This window comes from Jaculus jaculus, chromosome 12 (genome assembly GCF_020740685.1).
Source record: "Jaculus jaculus isolate mJacJac1 chromosome 12, mJacJac1.mat.Y.cur, whole genome shotgun sequence".
Classification (NCBI taxonomy): domain Eukaryota; kingdom Metazoa; phylum Chordata; class Mammalia; order Rodentia; family Dipodidae; genus Jaculus; species Jaculus jaculus.
The window spans coordinates 39,769,970-39,793,332 of record NC_059113.1 but is presented as its reverse complement, the minus strand read 5'-3'; the positions used below and the strand labels follow the sequence as shown (position 1 = coordinate 39,793,332).

Sequence of the window (23,363 nt, the reverse complement as noted above, 5' to 3'; positions counted from 1 at the left end):
ACTGGATCACCAACTAGAAAAAGCACATCAATGGAAAAACTTAGGGAATCCAAATAGCTAATAATAGTAACACATGATGTTAATTCATAGTTCTGACAAAAGGGACTGTGCTCGTGTGAGACATTCACAGGGGAAGCAGAGGAAAGCGATCACAGTGAGGTCTTGGGTGTCGCTCAGTGGTAAGGATTTGTCTAGACCCGTGCTCCGTTCCCAGTACAACTCTCTCCCAAAACATTTGAAGACAACTGTCTTTCCACTTTTCTGCAAGAAAAGCATTATTAAAATCTAAAGGCATTAACTTACTTGAAAAATTCAGTTACTTGGGCACTCTAGCCGTGTTTCAATTATCCAGTGACCACATGAGGCCAGTGGCTGCCATGTTGGACAGTGGTCACAGAAAGACCTAAGAGCCAATCCCGCTCTGCGCTGCCCCCCGTCCTGTACGTGGCTCACACATGATACTCAAGAACACTGTTTCTCACTCCATTTTCTCCCCTGTGCTTGATACTATTTCTCTCTCCACAAATCAATACTCCCACACTGTGAGCTATACCAGCCTAGAGAGGAGCTTTCATATTAGCCACGGTTACTGAAAGGCTCTCAGGAGCTCTGTTGTGGTTTGAAACAACTTCTCATTCAGAATGTCTGGCAGCAGACAGCCCGGTGAAACCACTGGCTCCACAGGGCTCCACAACTCAGGCGACATTAAGAGACGACTGTAGGCCATCCCCAGCCCTGGCTCGCCCGCCCGCCCGCCCGCCGTATCACTCATCATTCAAAGAGAGGAATGCGATTCTGGGGGCTCAGGGTATCGTCCAAGATTTCTCCTCCTTGCTCAGGCTGGCTTTGCTAGTCAGCATCCAATAAACACTGAAAACAAACCAGCCCTGTCAGTGGAACCCAAAGACCTTCTCAGAAGATGCAGGCACCCCTTCCCCGGAAGTGAGGCTGAATCCAGGAGCTTCTCCTGTCTCTCGAGCAGGACTGGTAAGTGACCATGCTCCAGTGACCTGTGCTCCATGTTTGTGGTCAGAACATGGGACTTGGTTTTCTACATTGCCCTTACCCTACTCCCGACGCCCTTTACAGGCAAACCTCCACCACTCCCAGTAAGAGCAGATCCAGCAAGGACCAGCACTGCCTGGAAGTGGGGGGGGTCTTCCTGTGAGGTCGAACCACTCCTTAGTTGCCCCCCCCACTACAATCACCAAATTCAGGATGAAACCCCAGCACCTTCCTTCTCCAGTTGACTAGCTTGGTAGACTGTACCCCCCGACTTCCCTCTCACCTTCTACCACTCCCCAGATTGTCTGCTGCCCTCTGCACACAATGGCCCACTCAGACCTACTGAGTCTCTCTCTGGACATCTGGCCTGGCTATTCCTGGCCTACAATCGTTGCCTCTCCCCCAACTGCCCCCGTTCTTGCACTGTCCTTAAATCTTGTCCTAGATGTCACTTCTTCATTGAGGTCTTTCAATTCCCTGTCACACTGCCCCACTTTCACTGCTTGTGGTAGATAGTACAAGGAACACGACCTATTTTGTGTGTGCTTGTGTGTCCCAACTCCCCTAGGACGTTGGTTCTCTGGGAGCCAGAAGCAGTGGCATATTAGGAGATAAGAGGGACTGAAACTCCACCACTGTGGCATTCACAGGAAGAGAAACAAAACAGAAAGTGCGGAGATTCGGGACAGGAGGCCACAGCCCCAGGAGCTGAGGGTGGCAGTCCAGTTCTAGAACAAACTCAAAGCCTTGCTGTGCCAGTTTCTCTTCCCCAAATAAAACATAATCTCTTGAAAGCTGTTTGTAAAACTGAATGAGAAAAAATACTAAGAAAAAACTAGCTTTCCTGTGCAGAACGGAATACACTATGGCTACTGCCTTCTCCTTTAGTTATGAGATTTCGGTTTCAAAAGAGATATCAAAATACACTGGACCCCCTTATTGCCCAAAGGCTGGGTTCTCCTCCCTTCTACCCCAGAGGGCAGGGAATGGTGGATAGAACATGGAGGCTGGAAAGAGGGTGAAGGGGAATGAATGAGGAGTGGATAGAGGATGAAAGATGGAGGGTAAAGAGGGGAGAGTTGAGGATGGAGTAGAGATGAAGGATGGAAGGGAGATGGAGGTCAAGGGAGGATGGAGGGGAATGAAGGGAGATGGGAGGAGCATGGGTGATGGAAGTGAGAGAGAGGATGGAAGATGTATGAAGGATGAGTAGGGCAGAGGAAGGATGAACAGAGGCGGAGGGTAGATGGAGGATGAGGGGATGAGGAGAGCAGATGGATGGGAGATGAATATAGGCAGAGAGGCTGAAGACAGGGCAGCGGGAAGACGGGTGGAGGTGGAGGTTGGTAGGAGATGTATGGAGAATGGAGAGTAGAAGGGTGAAGACAAATAGAGGGAGAGGGCAGGCGGAGGACCGAGAGAAGGCAGAAAGAGGATGGGTATGGGGAGGGTGGATGAGGAGAGATGGAGATATAGGATGGGCACAGGATGGAGAGAGGACAGAGGGAGGAGAGATGGAGGTGTAGAGCAGATGGAGGGAGAATGGGGAGATAGGGAAGTCAATGAAGGCAGAGGCTATACTGGGGTAGAGGGCAGCTGTTGGATGGATGGAAGGTGGAGGGAGGCTAAAGGGAGGATGGACGGTGAGGGTGGATTAAGGCTATATGAGAGATGAAGGCTATTTGAAGGGAGGATGGAGGGCTTCATGCCCTGAGTGAACAGCTAAGTGCCATGAAGTGAGAGGGCTGGTCAGGCCCGTGCTCGGAATCACCTCTGGTCTCTTGGCTCGTGAATGAGGAAAGGGAGGTGAAGCCCGCCTGAGGGTCCCAGTAAACACGTTAGAATCTCACAAGTCAAACCTGCCATCGTTGTAGAGACTACATAGATTTTAAATGTGCACCCACACACATGGGGCGGGGGAGAACCACAACTCAACTAGAGAGCATGCCAGGTATCTGATGTTCAAGATACCATGATTGAGAGGCAGGATCAAAAGGTGGGTCTTGCCAGGTGTGATGGCACATGTTTTTAATCCCAATACTTGAGAGGCCAAGGTAGGAACATCGCTGTGAGTTCAAGGCCAGCCTGAAACCATGTAGGGAATTCCAGGTCAGCCTGGGTTAAAGTGGAGAACCTACCTTGAAAAACAAACAAATAAACAAACATACAAACAAGCAAACAAAAAGTGGCGGGTCTTCGACTCCAAGACAAGGTTTCCTGCGGGCACTAGTGTCTCCTCTTCCCATGGGCCACGGGCCAGGACCCTTGAGCAGTGCTGTGAACATTGTTGACTAGATCCTCAGTCACCTAGAGCTGTTTCTTAACCTCCCTACGCACTACTGTTTTTTAAGGCCTTGTGACTTTGTCATGAAATGTTAAACAGAACCCTGGTCCCTCTCCGGAAGATGCCTGTGCCCTTGCCCCAATGGTGGCAGTCAAAAGTACCTCCAGGTATTGTCTAATGTCTTCTGGAAGGCGGAACCTCTCCAGCTGAGATCAGAGAGCTTGGCAACCACACGGCACAAGTTACGAACAAACAAACATGGCAACAATCTTTGTGAGACACACTCCAGGCCTTCCTTACAGAACAGGAGTGGTCACCAAATCTCCAGCGAACCTGATCAGTGAAACCCTCTTCCAGAGCACTGATGACGCAGGAGTCTGTGGGCTTCTCCGTGAAGATGCAGGGCTGCCCTGGGCTCCTGGGACGGGCGCACAGAGGACAGCCCCTAGCCACACAAGTTTTCTGAGCCTGTCACCCACCTACTGCCTGTTCTTAGGCCCTTACAGTCCCATTATACGAGGCACCAGAGGGCAGGGCCTTCCTGATGTGCTCTGAGGTCAGGAGGGCCTGTACACCTCAGGCCTGTGCAGGGGTCCAAACTGGGTCCCCTCAGCATTCCTTCTGAGGACAGCCCCACCCGTGGCATGGATGTGTAGAGCTCCTGGGGGGGCAGCCCATGTGACCCCAACTAGACTGGACGGGCTCCACCACCACGGCCGGCTGTGACCCTCACATCGCACCTCTCATTTCCTGAGGCCATGCCCCTCTCTGCCCATGTCACTGCTCTGTCCTATGCCACAAGCCGGGGTTTCTCTTCAGTGCCCCACTGGCCTGGAGCCAGCCTGAAAGTAGGGCCACACCTCCTAACACCCTGCTGACATTTCCGTGTGTCAAAAAGCTCCAGGAACAAGAGCGAAAGAGATGGCAGGAAGCCTGCAGTCCCCTCTGTGAACGTTGCTGGGACATGTTTCTGGAGAGCTAGCCTGTAGAAGCCAGAAGCAAGTGACCTATTTCCCTCCTGCTCAGTGAGTTCCTTTCTGAAAAATTATTTGATTTCAGCAAGAAAAAGTGTATATATATGTGCATATTTTAACAATTTTTTCAAAATCTCAAAGAACCGTCAACAGGAAACACCCATCCTTGGAGTCACCTCTCAGACAACTCATGGATGCCTGAGTGATGCATTCCTGCCACTTGTGGCTCTGAGCTCTTTTGTTGGCATTTCTCCTGTCCATGAATGACACGTCTGAACTTCATTTCCTCCTGTATTAATGGGAGACACTATCCAAGGACTCTCCACTATCTGAGACTGCCCATCAACAGTCAGCCTGCTTCATTCTTACTGTGGTTTGCCTGCATGGCTTTAGGAACCTACTCAGACCTTACATTCCCTTTGGAAGGGGGAAGGAGAGAGAAAGAAAGAGAGAGAAAGAGAGAGAGAGGGAGGGAGGGAGGGAGGGAAGGAGGGAGGGAGGGAGGGAGACAGAGAGCGAATGAGATTGGGTGTGCCAGGGCCTTTCTTCCACTGTGAACAAACTCCAGACACGTGCACCCCCTTGTGGGCATGCATGGCATTGCATGCGTGCATCACTGTTGGGTCTGGCTATACATGGGATCTGGAGGAATCCAACAGGAGCTCTTCGGCTTCCCAGGCAAGGTCCTCAACCACCAAGACATCTCTCTGGACCGCAGATTCCCTTTTATTCAAGAACTTTGCCAGTACTCTGCTCTCCCCTCCTGAGATACTGGGGTGGGGGGTATGCCTTCCATCTGCTGTGGGGGGGGGCAGCGGATCACTATTTCAAGCTAGACTTTCTGCCCCATTTTCTCAAGACATTCACATTTAAATCCTCAGCCACCTGTCCTCAGCAAGTCCTAATGGAGAAGCCCCACAAATGTGATGCATGCATTCTGTGATGGTAGAGACACTCTACATTCAACACTGAAGGCCGGTTCTATGTGGGGACTGAGACTACATAGTGAATTCCAGGCCAGCTTGGGCAAGAGTGAGACCCTACCTCAAACAAACAAAAAACAAAGAAAAAGACAGAGAGAGAGAAAGGGGGGGGGACTCAGTCCCCACTTGGGGCATAGAACGATGACCAGCAGGAGGAGGGACTCTGAGCCCAGCACAGCAGTACACGCTGATCTAGACTGGGTGAGGACTCTTACATGGAATAATCATGAAGGCTTCCTGGAGGAAGGGACATTTTTAAAAAGCCAAACCAGAGGAAATCAGAAGGACCACTGGGGGGTCCTGCAACCTTCTTCCTGGCATTTAAGAACCAGCGATCTCCTAAGAATAACTCATGCAACCTACTTATGAGAATGTATACTCAAATGCTCCAAGCAGACAGAGACCTCACAACCCACACAAAATCCCATTTCCCTTGCCAGAGCCTTCAATGCTTCTCCGACAAATACCACCTCCTTCTACCATCTACACCTTGGGGCCTACAGGACTCACATAGACAGTTCTGTTCCATTTCAGGGAAGAGCTGTGATGCCTGGCCTCCCTCAGCCAAGCCTTGCTGGTTAAGCATGAGGGCATGAGGTCCCCAGAGCTACAGCCCACATGGCATGGGCATGGCCCACTTGCTGGGCAAGTGGGTATGTGCCCTCCCAGGTATCTAGTGTTAACGAGTGGACTGTACCTGCTGGAGGCAGAGAGCCCCTGTGAGGGCCAGGGCTGGCTGAAATCCCAGGAGAACTGCTGGGCCGTTCCCAGGTGGTCTCTGGATAAAAGAAAAACAAAATCACTTTGAGAATTCCACAATGAAACCCAAGTGCCACAGAGCAGAGTGACATGGTCAGAGGTGGCATGTCATCTTCCATCCTTACCTCAAGAGCCACACGGGAATCTGCTTCTGCTCGTGCCCACTCACCCCCACAGCAACGCATTCTCTGCTCAATGGGACCCTTCTCCACATTGTGGACCAGAGGAGATGGCTTCCAGTTGGGATCCTCAGAAATGTCCCCAGGACCTGTATCTCTCCACCCCCCCCCGCCCCCACACACAACCAGTTTTCCAAACTCTAGTCCTAAAACCTTGGTTGCAGATGGGATTTCTTCTCCAATGCCTGTGGTGACCTGAAATTGCAAAGCACATGGCAATGCACCTTGGAAGGGGTCTAGGAAGAGATGGGGTCTAGGAAGAGATGGCGTCTATGAAGAGATGGGATCTATGAAGAGATGATGTCTATGAAGAGATGGTGTCTATGAAGAGATAGCATCTATGAAGAGATGGGGTGCAGGCACCTTTCAAGGGGTCTATGAAGAGATGGGGGTCTATGAAGAGATGGGGTGCAGGCAAGGGAATTACAAAGAGATGGGGTTCAGGTACCTTGGATGGGGTCTATGAAGAGATTGGGTCCTCTGCTAATGGGTGATCAACACACACCTTCAGACTGTTGTCTGTCTTTCACCTGTTTGTTGACTCATGCTCACACTACGTAGCCCAGGGTCACTTCAAACTTGTGACCCCTCCTGCCTCAGTTTTCTTAGTGTTGGGGTGACCAGTGTGTGTTACCATGCCCAGCCTGATCTATGTGTTGTTTGAGCTACAAGTGCTTTGTCTGCCTGGTGACCTCTCCTGAGGCTCAGCTATAGAGCCTGATCAGAAATAAAGCAATACTGCAGCTCTGTTCCTGTCCCTGAGAACCACTTCACCCAGTATACAGCCATGGACAGACTTCTTAACTTTCTCTAGTCAGGCATGATGGCGCTCATCTGTAATTCCAACAATCAGGAGGAGAGACAGGATGGAAAGTCTGAGGACAGTCTGGGCTCCAGAGTGAGTTCAAGGCCAACTGGGCAATTTTAAAAGTCCTTATAGCCAGACGGACAATCAGACAGAGCCCCTTTCTCACTGCACACACTTCAGAAAATACTTAACGGTTATTATACCACCTTGGTAGGTCTGTTCTACCAACACTTCCATACCTATATGCCCATTTTTTTTAATTGAGTAGAGTTTGGTTGTTTTGTGGGTTTTGTTGTTGTTTGCTATTTTGAAATAGGGTCTTACTGTGTAGCTCAGACTGGTCTCAAATTTGAAGCAATTCTCCTGCCTTTACCTTCTGAATGCTCCAGGCATGTGTCACCGCCCCTAGCAACGGAGCCAGATGAACATGTATCTTTAAAACAAAACCAAGTCATGTTGCCCTTTCTTTTCACAAAACAGCCTTTGTGACTATCTTTGCAAATCAGTTCAGGGGCTCTGCACCCCAGCTGTGCCTCTCATGACCAATATAACACGGCCAAGCTCTTCTCCTTCTCCAGGTGCCACTACTCTTCTGTAAGATGGGTTTGACAAAAGTATGAATACCTGAGGCAGGTATCAATGTCACAGGTTTCAGGTATAATGTTATTTTTAAAATTAAACCCGTATATGGATGGATATAACATTATCAAAAATTCTATTACGGGGCTGGGGAGATTGCTCAGTGGTTATAGTGCCTGCCACGCATGTATAGGCATCTGAATGTGGATCGGCAGCATCCACTAAAAATGCACCTGCAACCTCAGTCCGAGAGATGCAGAGATAAGGAATTCCTGGGGCTCACTGACCAGCGAGTCTGGCCAAACTGATGAGCTCTACGTTCAGTGAGAGACCCTGTCTCAAAGAATAAGGTGGTGAGTGATACAAGACCCTTGACCTCTGGCCTCCCAAAAATATGCACACACATGTGCATGCACCTGCACACACCCCTGCACCCTCACTATGTGAACATGCTTACACACACAATGTGCACACACATACCCCTGCACATACCCTTGGACCCTCACTATGTGAACATGCTTACACAATGTGCACACACATACACAATGTGCACACACACACACCTGCACGCACCCTTGCACCCTATGTGAACATGCTTACACACACAAATACATACCACACATACACATATAAGGAAAGCACAGAAGCCCCCTCTTTGAAATGATAATAATGATGACCAAAAATTGAAGTGAGCAAGGCACTAAGTACTAAATATGAGCAATAACTTTCAAATGTCAGTGTCCCTTACTAATTCTGCCTGCTCAGAGGTCAGAGCCTCCACTGGAAAATCCATAAGCACTCCTGAATCTCAGTCACCAGTCATGGGAATTTACTATGGGCCCAACTATAAACTTTGGTTCCAGTGTACTCCCCTTCCCAAGGCACAGACTTTCCTTCCTTCCTCCCTCCTTCCCTTCCTCCCTCCCTCCCTTCTCTCTCTCTCTCTCACTTTCTTCTATGGGGGGGGGTGGAGGGGAGGAGGGAGACTGTGTGCTCTGTGCTGCCCCCAGTGGCCTTCAGGAGAAATAACAGACACCAGTCTGAAGGGAGTAAGCTCTGCCCTGGGCTGTGTGGGCTGTCTGGGATTTCTATGGTCTTCTCTTCTCTGCCTCTTTCTTTTCTTCCTTTGATGCCTCTTGCATTCTTTCTTTTCCCTCTGCTTCATCTCAGTCTCAATCATGACTCTTTCTTCCAAGGAGGGTCTGCCAGGACTACAGTCAGGCTTAAGGCATCCGGCAGCTCCACTGTCCCCTTCCCTATCAGAAGTGGTTTTTCTCAGGTCCTTGCTCAGCTCTTCGGCTGTGTCCCCTGCCCGAGACAGCAAGGTGAGTCACCCAGGAGAAGACAAGAGCCACAGTGCCCTGCCCCAGGTCAGCTTCCATCTCCTGGGTAGCAGATGCCGGGTTTGCCACTGGCAACCTCCCAGGATACGAACTGTGGTCTTTAGGTATGCAGCCCTGCTCACGTCTCCCTAGGAAGCTCAGAAGCCAACCAGGGCCTCCTCCCCTGCACCTGTGTGTGGGCAGTCTCAGCCTAGGTACCCATACCAAGTCTTTAGTTAGGGATCTCTAGCTTCAGAAAACTGGTGCATTCATGACCGCACAGTGATTACTGACCCCACTGAGGAGAGCCCCAGTGGGATTAGTGGTGAGGATAGGGGATTAGCGCGACCCCTTATGCTCCAAGAAAGAGCTTGGGTACAAGGCATTGATTTTGTGGCTCTAAGGAGGGAAAGAAATGAAGACCTGACATTGGCATTAAAGGAAGTGAGACCCTGATTCTCACTGACAAGCATTCCGACCCTTAAAATCCCAGGCAAATTTCTGACAACTCAGTGACCACATCCCCTAACTTTCTTTGTTGGGTAGTGGGATGACAGTGGTCCCAGTCTTGGCAGGAGCCTGGGGGGCAGATATTCAAGAGAAATGTGTGATTTCCCGCCAATCAGCGTTCTGTTTCCTCTAAATATGCCCATGGGGCACACACAGCTTTGTGCAATTTCTGACCTACAGTGAGACTCGTGGACTCTGAGGAATAATACAGGTGTAAAACAAGATCCTCCCAGCTCACTGTCCCCTCCTCTGCTCCGTACTTTCTCCCAGGTGCCAAGCCCTCCACCTCCTCCCTCATCCCTCCTTTCATGGAGAACATCTCCCAGAGAGGTGGGGAAAGGCTTCCTCTTAACTATGCTAGGGATGAAGGGAAGTTAGGACACTTTCATTGGCACGGCTGAGCGATTGAGATGCCCCTTAGTGGTTGAGGAAACATCCTTTAATGGTAGCCGACTTCTCACTCAATAACAGCTCAAAATAATCCTGGGATGCAATTAACCCTGGTGGGGGAGGCTTGCGCTCATTTCACAGATACTAGAGGCTAAGGACTCCCAGGGGATGACCCACTGACTTTTTCGGTGCCCTAGTGCTTTGACACAAACCTAGTTCAGGCCCTCTCCAAGACACCCAAGGAGCTCGTGGGTCATTCCCCTGCAGATGGGCAGGACCAGGGATGCCTGGGTGGGACCTGCAGACCTACACAATCCCTGAGCATTTAAAGAAAGGTCACCTGCTCTGCTTGAATGTTGCAGTAATGAGGGTGGACTCCAGCGTAGGACAAAAAAATGGTTAGTACCATCGCGCCAACAAGTGTGTACAGCCAACTGGCAGCTGACAGACATTATGCCCTGTCTTATGGTTGAGAAAACTGTAGGTAGGTGCCAAGAAGGAAACCTGATCTACTTCAGAGCCTGGAGGTCCTGGTTCAGAGCCCAACAGCGGGAGCCCGGCAACCTCTGGGCTCATTTCTGGAACTTGGGTCAGCACCGGAAGCACTGAGGCCATTTGTTAGCAACATAGACCTGCAGACCTGCTCTGCAGATTTGGGTTTAGGGAACTCAGCTGAAACCCAGAGATTCTCTTCACTAGGCAATCTCAGCAATGAGCTATGTATAGGAAAAGGTGACATAGTCCATAGTAAAATTAGCATGGAATTCCATCACTGGCTGGGAGGGGTCTAGACCATGGAAAGCCCCCCAAAGATGGGTCTGATGTTAGAACAAAGTTCATGCTAACAATATAGTTTAAAGACTCCCCCCCCCAATGCAGATTATCTCCGTTCCAACCATCTAAAAACACCAGGTTCACAGCATCTGTCCCCAGAAAGCCTACATAAGGGTTTGTTGTCTATTTTAGTTCCAGAGGACACGACAAGAATTAAATTGCCAAGAACCCACACACAGATCACCTGACAGGAACTTTTCCTAGAATAGGTGAGGATAAAGAGAGAAGGTGGAAGAGGTGTTAAGTCCTGTGGGGAGAGAGGAGGTTCCAGAAAGCAGGCTCACATCACTGGAGAGGGACATGGGATCCAGCTGGGCTATTTCTCCTGGCAGTGAAATCTTTTGTTGTCGTTTATTTTTAATTATTTATTTGAGAGCGACAGACAGAAAGAGGCAGAGAGAGAGAGAATGGGTTCTCCAGGGCCACCAGCCACTGCAAACTCCAGATGCGTGCATCCCCTTGTGCATCTGGCTAACATGGATCCTGGGGAATTGAGCCTCGAACCGGGGTTCTTAGGCTTCACAGGCAAACACTTAACCGCTAAGCCACCTCTCCACCCCTGAAATCTTAAGGTTGAGAGGATGATGGGACAGGTGAGCTTCAAGCAGTTGTGTTCCCAGGTGTATGTTGCAGACAGAGCTGGATCCATAAGGCAGATGGATGAGACAGTGGGACATTCTCACCCCAACTAGGGAGAGTCCAAGTGACCAGATGGTCCAGTTTTTGTGCTCTCTGCCAGTCATACAGATTTGCTGAGCCTTGGACAGGGGCACAGGGAGCTGACAGGGCAGCTAGATGAAGAATCCCTTCCTACCTCAGCTATCGCACCTGCTTTCCTTTGACAGCTGAAACTGTCAATTAGTGCAACCTGTGAACAAAGCAGGCACCAGGCAGGTATCTGCTGAATGAATGAAGACACAGCTCTACTCAACTATTAGAACTAAGCTCAATAACACTGCTGATCAATGACTTAACAACAATACACCTGTGTGTGTGTGTGTGTGTGTGTGTGTGTGTGTGTGCATGCGCATGTGTGCACGCACATGTGTGTAATGAAGAAAGAACAAGACAGGATCAGAGAGAGCACACATGGCTCCTGATACTTTCACAACGTGTGAATTATAAAGTAGTCACAGTTCAATTTCAAAAGGGCGGAGCTGTAGCTCAGTGGAAGAGTACTTAACCCACTATGCATAAGACAGGTTCAATGACCCCTGCCACATGGCAAATGAATAAACAAAAATGAAAACAGAAATAAAGACATACACGAACAGCTTATGGAAACACTTACAAATGACCAGTAAGCAAGAGAACATTATTTTCCTTCAATCGGGAGAAATATATGACTGTACTAACAGGTGCCATGTTTTTTGACACACTGCAAGAAAATAAAGATCTTTCAGGAGTGACAATCCCTAGGTAGTGCCAATCTGGAAAGGCAGAGGGAATGTCTCTCTTTGAAAGGCAATTTGGAAACATCTGCCCAAATCCCAGTGCACATACCTTTTGACTGAACAACAGTTCTAGAGGTGCAGTGAGGTAACTTTAGAGTTTTTTTTTTTTTTTTTTTTTTTTTTTTAGAGCTGAAAAGCTCTTGGGAAGCAAGCTAAGTGTCCACTCATAGGAGACCAATTATGTAGTGAGAGAGTGGCATTCTTAGCAGCTGTGACAATGAGAGGTAGGACTGTATTGCTAATAGAAAAGCACACTGTTATCAACACAGAAGTTCTCACTTTTATGAAAGGGCATCAGCAAAATGTATGTGCCCCATTATGTATGGAACATTGCTAAAAAAAAAATATAGTAAATACTAAAAGCTTATCTTTAAAAACAAACAGGGGCTGGGGAGATGGCTCAGTGGTTAAGAGCTTGCTGCATATGAGGGTCTGCGACTGTCTGGGTTTGATTCCCAAGCACCCATGTAAACAGCTGGGCGTGACCACGTAGACCTGTAACCCCAGTCCTACAGCGAGTCGGGAGCAGAGGACAGCTGGGGTTTGCTGACTCCCAGATGGGGACAGCAGCGGTTCTGGGTGGAGTGAGAGACTCTAGCCCAACAGAGCAGGTGGATGAGTGTGAAGAAGCCTCAGCATGCATACACACAGGTTGTGTGCATGTGCATGTGCACACACACATGCATGTCCCCCCAGCATCACAGCACACACCATACTACACATACAAATGCAAAGGAAAACGACTATATTTTTATAGAACACTCCATTTGAATGCTCCACTACATACAATAGTCTCCTTTTGGGTATGGCTTCACTTTCCATGGTTTTATTTTTCATAATATAAAACATAATACAGCTGGGTGTGGTGGTGCACGCCTTTAATACCAGAACTCAGGAGGCAGAGGTTAGGGGGATCGTTGTGATTTTAAGGCTAGTCAAAGCCTACACAGTGAATTCCAGGTTAGCCTAAGCTAGGGTGAGACCCTACCTTGCAAAGTCAAAATGAAAACACAAAACTAAAACAAAATTAATGTAGAAATTGACCTTGTTACAATCATGTTCCAAAACCATTAAACAGAACAATTCAGAGGTATCAACTCATAAGATTTAAGTCCCACACCATGATGGAATCTCCCACTGCGCTACCCTACCTGGCCCAGGACCAAGCTGTCCTTGTGTCCATTGTATATGCCACCTGCTCATTTGCGATTACAAGAAAGGTCACAGCATCATGGTGCTTGTGTCTAAGCGATCCTTATTTTACTCAATAATTGCCCCACAGCGCATGACTAGTGAATCTGACTGTTCTAATATACCAGAGAAGCTATAACAGGTAAAAGATTTTGAGAGAGAAAAGAAGGGCAGGGGATCTGTGTGTTGCTAGTGCAGGGATGAAGAGCAGGCCAGGGGGAGGATGGACAAGAAGCAGTCCACGCGGAGCCATCTACTGACAGTCGGTGGGTACCCCACAGGGCAGCAGTGGAAAGCAGAGCTAGACCAATGCTGTTCAAGCAAGAAAAATGAAAACTACGCAGTCAGTTCTTGTCCATTTTCCGAAATTAAATTCCATCTGGATTAAAATTTTTAAGGGAGGGTGAGGAAAAATGACAATATGAGTGAGTGCTGGAAGAAATATCACTATCCTTGTGGGTGAAGGCCTTTTAAAGCGTGATTTCAATGGACAGAAATTATAAAGGTTTGGCTAATAAGAATTAAGTTAACTTATTAACTTAATAAGAATTAAGTTATAAAACACAATCAGAGTTACAAAACATCCTAAAAACATGAAAACCTCCTGGTACATATGATGGGAACCCCCTTCTCTAAGAACTGATTGAACTGCCAGATGTGATGGCTCATGCCTGTAACCCCAGCACTCAGGAGGTTGGAACAAGAGTGGCACAAATTCAAGGCCAGCATGGGCTACACAGCAAGACAGATAAAAAGAAAGAGTGAATGAGTGACAGACGGAGAAGAGCAGGAACGGAAGGGAGGGAGGAAAGGAGGAAAAGAGAGAAGAAAGAAGGAAGGAACTGAGCACACTCAGGTTCCCACTGTACAGATTCATAAACCGTGTGTGTGACTGCCTGGATCACCTAACACTCCTACAGCACAGGACTTGAAGTGGACTGACTTCTACAGTGGTCCTTTCCAAATGTCTCCTAAAGAAGAAAAGGCAAGTCCAGGGAGAAAGATTAATGAAGTGAACTCAAGGACAGTGGGCACCACAAGGCACCCCGAGGTCTCAGACATGGAATCTGCTTTCCCAGTCCTTCTGGAAGATGTCCTCCAAGCCTTTAGCTAGATGCCTCTTCTGGAAGGCTGGCATGAATGATTTCTAGTCCTGTAACCAGATCAAGGACACCCACCAATCACACTGTTTTGTAAACAGTCAATCCATCCACAGGACATTAAATTAGATCTGGGATATTCTCCTGCGACCCATCCATAACTTCTCCCTTGAAAACCATCCTGCTCAATTGCTCAGAAACTCCTCCTCTCATAAAGTGGCATTTTCCACCTTTTTTTTTCTGTTTGTTTTCTGAAAATCCTGGAATTAATTAGCTTTAGTCATTCTGCATTGCTAATCCTCATATAGAAGACTTTCCAGTAAAAGGTGTGACTTTATGTTTATAAATAATGCTCAAAAGCACTGAGTGTTGCTTTTCACAGGAAAGAGGGAATTGTTAAAAAGAACTAAAATTAGTTTTGGAAACAGAGGTAAGCAAGTCTCTCTGAGGCAAATCCATGGACACTTGTAAACCCACAGGGTTCTCAAGGAAGATCCTCCTTTCCCGAGACATGAAAGTCCCCAGACACCTTTGGAACACAGGAAAGACCCATCCCAATTATGCACTGGTACTGCAACATATACAGAAATTCTTGACCAAAAAAAGCTATCCTTGAACATCAAATAAGGGCACTGGGACAGAGAAGACTACACAACACGAGGATGGAACAGGGAGCACTTTAGAGTGGAATGAAATAGGAATCTTTAGAAAATGGCCTGAGAAGATTTAAAAACAATGCAAAGATGTCAAAAATTTCCTGTGCATGATCTTCAAGCAGCTTTTCTCGATCTTCAGAGCTCCCACAATTGATGGAGCACCAGTTACAATACACATCATGAGACCTGACCCCAATTCGTGATTCTTGGGTCTTCCATGGAGCCTGAAAAATTTGCAATTTAAATTCCCATGTGATCCTGTGCAGCGAGTGTGGACGCCACTATGATGACCAGTGGCCTTAGTGAGGATGAGATCCTTCTGCAGCAGGTGCCACCTGTATCCAGGTGTTAAGATATAGGCCATGTGTCAGTTACCTTGTTGTTGGGACAAAACACCTGACCAGAAGCAGCTTATGGAATGAAAGGGTTTATTTAAGCTTAGAGTTTCAGCTTAAATCATGAAGGGGGAAAGCATGGCAGGAGTAGACAGCTGGCATCACACCACAACACTGGCAGGGAGGAAGTATAAAAGTTCAAGAGCACCAAGTGGGGCTGGACTATAACACCTCAAAGCCTTTCTCAGTGACATACTTCTGCCAGCAAGGCCCACCCTCCTAAAGGTCCCATAAGCTTCTCAAAAAGCATCACTAACCGGGGATCAAGCGTCAAACACATGAGTCTACTGGGGGTGTTCCACATCCAAACCACCACAGATACTAAACAATAACAAGATACCCCAAACCCCTCACTGCTTGTTCTATTTCTAACTCTTTCAACAAGTGTCATGGGGAAAACTGTAGGAAACCCCTTTTCTCCTTCAGGACCTGTCTACAAACATTGCAAATGGTCCAGCACTTGCCATACTAGTCTAAGCTTTCCTCCCAAACAGCCTTTAGCAAAACCAGGCTATCCCAAGCCCTTGGCGGTAGTACCTTTCCATTAAGAAGGTTGAGAAAGCCTTAGAAATGTGTACATAGCAGAGAACCAGTCTGACTTCCAGGGTTCGTGAGATGAGACCTACAGGAATTATACAGCTAATACAGAAAGATGTGTCAGCAGGGCTCAGGGTGATTTCACATGAGCAGGACAAGATCAGGCATGCTTTCCTTATCACGGAGTGGATGTCTGTATGAAAGGATCACAGGTACAAGTACAGAGTCAGAAAGCTAAGTAAGAAAAATAAAAGGAAGCTGTATGAGTAAGAAAAATTTTAAGAAAAGAAAATGATATAACCAACCACTTCCAACAAACACCTGTAGAAACTGTCACATTGTCCTGACACCCGGGAAAGAAGAATGAGTCTAACATAGTAGAAATCAGCTAATCTTAACAAGAAGTGGGTCATGTAAGTCTCTTCCATAGCCGGGCAAGATGTGCCCATGAATGCAACAGTGGCACGTAAGTTATGGTGGTAATCAACTGCTCTCTGATTGGATACGAGGCCTAGTCAGTGGGAGGGAATTCATGCCTGGTACTGAGAACTGAGTCAGAAGCCTATGGTTTGGAAGGTTATACTTTACTGCTGTTCTTTGGCTAAATGGAGACATTCTGCATATCAAATAGCCTTTTTAAATGTATATGCTTATGTCCTGTGATTAATACTATTCTCACTTTTGGTTAAAAAAGCTTCTTTTTACAGATAGTGGTGAATACTGGAAGGACTCAAATGATGAGAACATAAAGCCACTCTTTAGTACCAGACGAGTCAGTCTGTCACACCCTCCGGGGCTCAGGGAACATTGCAGAGGAAGTGGCAGAGACAGTATTGAGTGCTGTTCTCACTGCCATCCAGAAAAGCTTCTCCAGGGAGATGCTGGTAGACGCTAAGGAGACTAAAAACTCACCAAAGCTGAAAATAAGAGGCTATCAAGAACTCAACACCAAACAAAACATCTCTATCATGCCCTCTGATACTCAGTGGGCATTGAACAATAGGAGGTGGAAATAAGTACCTCAGAATAGGAAAGAGTCCTTGGGGGCACTACCCTCCGGAAATGCACCTACTGATGCCATCATGACCCCACAGTGGTTATCATTACCCCCACAAGACCTGCACTGTTCTGGGTCCATCAATATTTTGATATATGGGATGGATGAAGACAAAATGAATGAGACAGTGAAACGGACGAAGGACTGCTTGGGAAGAGGAAAGACCTCAGTGGAATGGGAGGGGGTGGGGGAGAATGGCCAAAAGAGGGTAATAGGACAGGAAAACAATGAAGTTACACTGTGTTCATGTACTAAAGTTCTCAAATATACTTTTATTTTATTTGTTTATTTGAGAGATAGAGGCATAGAGAGAGAAAGAGGGAAAGAGAGAGAGAGAGAGAGTGAATGGGACCTCCAGCTACTGCAAACAAACTCCAGACCCATGAGCTACCTTGTGCATCTGGCTTACGTAGGTCCTAGAGGAATTGAACTGAGGTCCTTTGGCTTTGCAGGCAAGTAAATGCCTTAACCGTCAAGCTATCTCTCTAGCCCATGTATATATTTAAGGCAGCCAAATCCACAAATATTCAGGTCAAAGCTGCTTGAAGTTACATCTCTATCCCAGGACCTCAGTGAGATTCCACAACCCAGCAACTAACCCATTCAAGCCTGGTTAGTTTCAGAGGAAGGAGCAGGACCCAACTCACTGTGCTCAAATTCTATCCCTGGGGAAAACACTGGGTCAATTCTCGACTGTATTGTCACAGGAGCTCTTTCTTCTGAAGTGGAAGTATCTTTGGACATGCAGGTAGGTACTAACCCCAGCTGACAAGAAGGCAGGTGCTTTGGTCAACAGCAAGACACAGGTTCCAGTCTCCCAAAGATGATAAGGCACTGGGGGTCTCACTGGGCCCCTGCATGGCTCAGCCCCTGCTCACAGGGAGTGGGCACACAGTAAACACAGGCATCTTGCATGACTAACTTCTTACCCTGTTTTCTTCCTCCCACACCTCTTGGAAGAGCACAGCCTACTTAGGAATCCAACTTGAATTGAAAGGACACAGAGCTGCTAACCCACTCCTGGATCCGCATCCAACAATCAAGATCTCAGGGAAGGAAGCCGTGCCAGCTTTACATATGGAGGCACATTTGCCAACAGTTGTGGGTGATGAACACGTTGGGGTTGCAACTTATGGTTTCACAGCATTTTTTTTTTTCTTTTTTGAGCCGGAAGGGACTTTCAGACTATACCTAGTCAATCAGGAAAGAAAAATCACGGCCAAGCTACCAGGAAAGTTTCCTTGAACAACACATATCTACTTTGGGAAGCCTTCAGTCTTTGCAAGTGTGGAACCACTTGCATTGTGTTCGCCCACTCCACCCCGGCAAGAAGCCATCAAGAGAATAATTAGAGCTGGGCACAGAGAAGGCATTGAGCAAATACTGCTCGATAATCAAGTCATGTGGTCCTGGCCCACTGATCAGCATAGAACCTACAGATCATGCAAGCCAATTCCAAGGACCCTGACCTTCGAAACAGCCACGCTGCCTCCCTCTGACTCACTGCCTCCTCCTGTTGCCCCAAACATCTTGCTAGAGTCACAAGCACCTACTGGTCCTCACGCCTCACACAAGACCCCGAGTGGCAGTGCACACAAGAGCTCTAGGGAAGAGACACAGCATGGACTGAGTTTGAAGATTCTTGCTGCAGATGCTACATGACCGTGGACCTGCCAGTCATTTCTCTGCTTCCTTGTTCACGTCTTTGGTCCTTCATTATCTCTCATTTTCCAGAGCATTCATAAAACAGTCCTGACTCTGTCTGATGCCACTTCTGACCTGTCATACTTCAGGCAAAACCTTGAGCACCCACAGAACTAGACATTGAAAATACATACATGTATGAAGTCCGACTAGGCAGAAAGACCTCATGGGAAGGGACAATCTTCTCAGCTCTGCCCAGGTAGGAGGTGATCCAGTAGGGCTACACCTCACAAATTTTTGAGAGAAGAGACGTCCAGGCATTTAGGAAAGCTCTCTCGATTTTGCAATGCTGACAACTATGTTTGTAAGGACACATACACAGGGCAGTGCCTTGCCTAGAGACTAGTCAGCCTATGACATCTATGAATGATCCTGTTTCAGCAGGATGACTCACTGGGATCTCAGGAGTCCTGATCCTGCCTGTCATCCTCCTGTTCCCTCATCCTCAGACAGACTGCTCTCCCTTCCCCGGTGTTGTGGTTTCAATGTAAAAATGTGCCCCCATGGGCTCACGTGTTTGAACACTTGGATTCAACTGGTAGTGCTGTTTGGGAAGGTTGTGGAACTTTTAGGAGATGAATCCTTTCTGGAAGAAGTAGGTCACTAGGGGTGGGTCTTAAGTGTTATAGCCTTGCCGCATTCCTATTCGCCCTCTGCTTCCTGTTTGCAATGTGACCAGCCCTGCATCATGTCTTCCTCCTCCATGATGGACTGTAACCTTGGAATGTAAGTGAAAAGAAAACCTTTTCTTCCTTAAGTTGCTTCTGTGCAGGTTATTTGCTCACTGCAACAATAAAATAACTAATAATAATTAATGCTAATATATCCTACTACCTCAGAGATTTAGCCACACAGTCTGGCACCTTTTTAAAATTGGAACAGAGGGCTGGAGAGATGGCTTAGTGGTTAAGCGCTTGCCTGTGAAGCCTAAGGACCCCGGTTCGAGGCTCGGTTCCCCAGGTCCCACGTTAGCCAGATGCACAAGGGGGCGCACGCGTCTGGAGTTCGTTTGCAGAGGCTGGAAGCCCTGGCGCGCCCATTCTCTCTCTCTTCCTCTATCTGTCTTTCTCTCTGTGTCTGTCGCTCTCAAATAAATAAATTGGAACAGAATAGTTGTATATATTTGGTGTGTGTGGGGGGGAAGTTTGGTAATTCAATACGTGTATACAGTGCATTTGAATTTCCATCTCCTTCAATGCTTACCATCCCTTTGTGCATGGAATGTTCTAGCTTCTCTTTTCTAGTTTGTTATACATAATAAGCACCATAAGTGATATTCCCCCTAGAAGCTGAGCTCCTGTCATGCTCCCTCTCTCCCTTCTCCCCTTCCCTTCCAAAACTAGTGACCACTGTCACACACACACGAAACCAAATGATAGCTCCCACATGAGTGAGAACATGCAGTATTTGTCTTTCTGTGCCCAGTGTTTCAGTGCCCATGTACACATGATACAGGAGCCTCCATTCCATCCATGTGCTATGAAGATATGTATTTACCTTCTTTGTGGCCAAATAAGAATACATTCCCTTGTGGATATTTACCATACCATCTGTATCCATCCATCCACTAGGGGACACTTGGCAGATCCACACCTTAGCTATCATGAAGCATGCTATAATAAACATGAAAGGTCTATCTCTGACAGACCAACTCCAATTCCTTTGGATAGATACTCAGCAGTGGGAATGCTAGATATGTATTTTAAAAAGTATTTCAAATGTCATTTATTATGGTGCTCAGTTTGTCATTATCCTGAACTTTCCATGTCCTTTAATGAATGAAGCCTGGTCAAGGTCATGACCAGGAGAGATCCTGCCACCTCACCTCGATGAGCTCTGCCAGGCTCTTAGAATACACTAGACCTCAGGCTTTACAATACAACCAATGGTGAAGTGACAAGGACTGACTTGGGGCAAACACTTCCTAACCAAAGTGGAGGCAAGTCACAATTCTTCCCAAAAGGATAAGAATGACAACTCTTTCAGACCTCCAAGACCTAAGCTGTTCACAGTTGACCCATGTTCCTCAAAGTGCTGTTCATTTCATCTACATGCCAGAGTGCCAACCAGAGCACACAGGAAAATGGTGGAAGTACCAAAGTTTCCAACCAGAGTCCACAGGCAATTGCTTTTTAATAGCAGTGATGCTGAGGTTCACATAAGTTTTGAGCTATAGACTCAAAGACTTTGAAATTACATGTTGCTGTGCAGATAAGAATAAAGGCTAGAGGGCTGGAGAGTTGGCTCAGTGGTTAAGGTGCTTGCTTGTGAAGTCTGAGGGCCCATGTTTCACTCTCCAGATCCCATGTAAGCCAGACATACAAGGTGACACAATTGTGTAAGGAGGCACATACATCTGGAGTTTGATTACAAATGGCTGGATGCCCCAGGTGTGCCAATTCTCAATCTCTCTCTCTCTCTCTCTCTCTCTTTCTCCCTCCCTCCCTCTCATAAAAAGAGGGACAGACTGTTGGGCTTGCAGCAAAAATAAATAAATGAATGAATGAATGAATGAATGAATGAATGAATAAATAAATAAATAAATAAATAAATAAATAAATAAAGGCTAGAAACATAACCCAAGTCAGCCACCCTGGCGACCTTAGAAATATGAACAGCAGCCAGGTGAAGGGTCTTTCCTGACGGGTCATAGTTATTCTAAATCTTGTTACCATAACACTGTATTTGTCTTTAAGCAGCTCTTCCCTGTGATTCTGTGTGACTGTTTTAACCATTTACCTTCCAGTCAAATGTGCTTGTCCTTTTTAAGAAAATGGTTTATTCTCTCATTGTATTTCTGAGAATGTCAGATTAAAGTCCATTCCTCAACTGTATATGTTTGATTTATTGCTACTGTTATACATTGGATCTGACATATTCCTCCCAAAACTCAGGTGGTATAGTCTTAGTCCCTGCCCGTGGTATCCCTGGGAGGTGGTGGCACCTTAAGAGGTGAGACTTAGTAGGAAGTTAGGGTATGGGCAGTGTGGTATTGACAGAAGTATTAGGCACATGGCTTCACCCCCCCCCCCTTTGTTTCCTGGTCACCGTGAGGTATACAGATCTCCACTGCCACATAATCCTACCACGGTGTTTTATGCCACCACAGGCCTAAAGAGATATGGCCAAAAGTGACAAACACCTCTGAAAACCTCAGTCTAAATAAACCTTTCTTCCAAGTTGATTATTTTAGGTATTTTGTCACAGTGACAGAAATACAATTATGTCTTTACCTATTTTATTATTTCTAAGATTTCTTGCAAGTGAAGAATAGGTATATACTATAAGAGAACAATTAAAAAGATGAAATAAAACATTTTGCTCTTTCCAAATAGCAGATTACAGTTTAGAGGCTCTGCGATAGGACATCTGTATTGTTATATTTTAGCAAACTGCACCCTCTGGGCACATCTGATGTATACTAAAGTTTGCGAGTCATACAGAAGGTCTCCCTAACAAAGGTGTTGAAGGAAATATTCCCTTAGGTTGTCAAGAAAGTCACAAACTCATCCAGCATCCATTCACATTCCTGTCTTATTTTTCTAAAAATACTTGATTGCAATGTAATTCACTATATCCTAAGATCTACTCTGTCACAGCAGAAAATGCCGTAGGTGTGGTCTGTTCATGGCTGTGCAGTTCTCACCATTATCTAATTATAGAACACCCTGTCACCTTAACCCTCCACTCATTAGCAGTCTCCACTCACCCTGCCCTGCAGCCCCTGGCAACCAGTTTCTGTTTCTATGGACTTGCCTGTTTTAGGCATGTCACATAAATTGAATCGTACAGCACAGAGCGGTTGTGTCTGTCTTGACTAAGCGGGATGCTTGCGAGGCAAGTGCTCCGTTCCTTTCTGTGCCTGAAATCCGTGGTGTGCACACACCCTGTGTGGTTTCCCCACTGGTCTCCTGGTGGGCACCAGGGCTCTTTTTGGCAAGGCAGACCCGGCTGCTCGGGACGCCCAAGCACAGGCTTCAGTGTGACCATGGCCTCCTGTTTTCTTGGGCCCACAGCTAGGAAGAGGGAGGAAATCCCTTGCTTAAAACCCTGCATTGCCTTCCACTCTGTTGCTGCACGTGGATCATTTGCTGCTGGTCACCACTCCAACTAACAGCCAGTGAGGTAAGTACTGAGCAAAGGAAGGTTTGTTCGAAGTAGCTCAGCTGCTTAGCTAGAGAAAAGCCTGTCTCCTTTGTCTCTGGACCTGTGTGGCTCCACACAGCAGCAGGTAAAATGACTCTCACACACGTGGTCTTTACTACTAACAAGTAGAAAATGTGGGGTGGTAAGTACTTAAGCACTACCTAAGCATGACAACAGAAGCACTGGAGGAGCTGGAGGGCGAGCCTTTGGGTCGACCAGCTTTTCACTGCTATAAAATATACACTAAATTAAATAAAATAAAACAGCCCAAACAAGGAGTGCACAGGCAGATGTGTGTACACCAAAGAGGACACAAAGCCTAGTTTACTCAACCAGATGCGTCAAACACAAACATCTTTCTAGCCACCCATGTTCTCAACACAGATGGGCAGAAGAAAACATACTGGTGGGTTTGGGGTGTAGAAAATGCTCAGGGCAACTTTTATTAAGAAGAAATAGTCAAGGATGTTCTATTTGGGGACTTGGAAAATTATCC

General features: G+C 47.0%; 1 protein-coding gene across 8 annotated transcripts in view; it reads right to left on the bottom strand.

Annotated features, from left to right (window-relative positions):
* Gas7 (growth arrest specific 7) overlaps positions 1-23,363 on the bottom strand; it is a 253,382-nt gene that overhangs the window by 63,355 nt on the left and 166,664 nt on the right. For all 8 annotated transcript variants that reach the window (XM_004663133.2, XM_045130728.1, XM_045130725.1 and 5 more), the window contains exon 3: positions 5,944-6,024. In XM_004663133.2, coding sequence (XP_004663190.1) covers positions 5,944-6,024 — 81 coding nt within the window. The remainder of the gene's footprint in view (positions 1-5,943; positions 6,025-23,363) is intronic.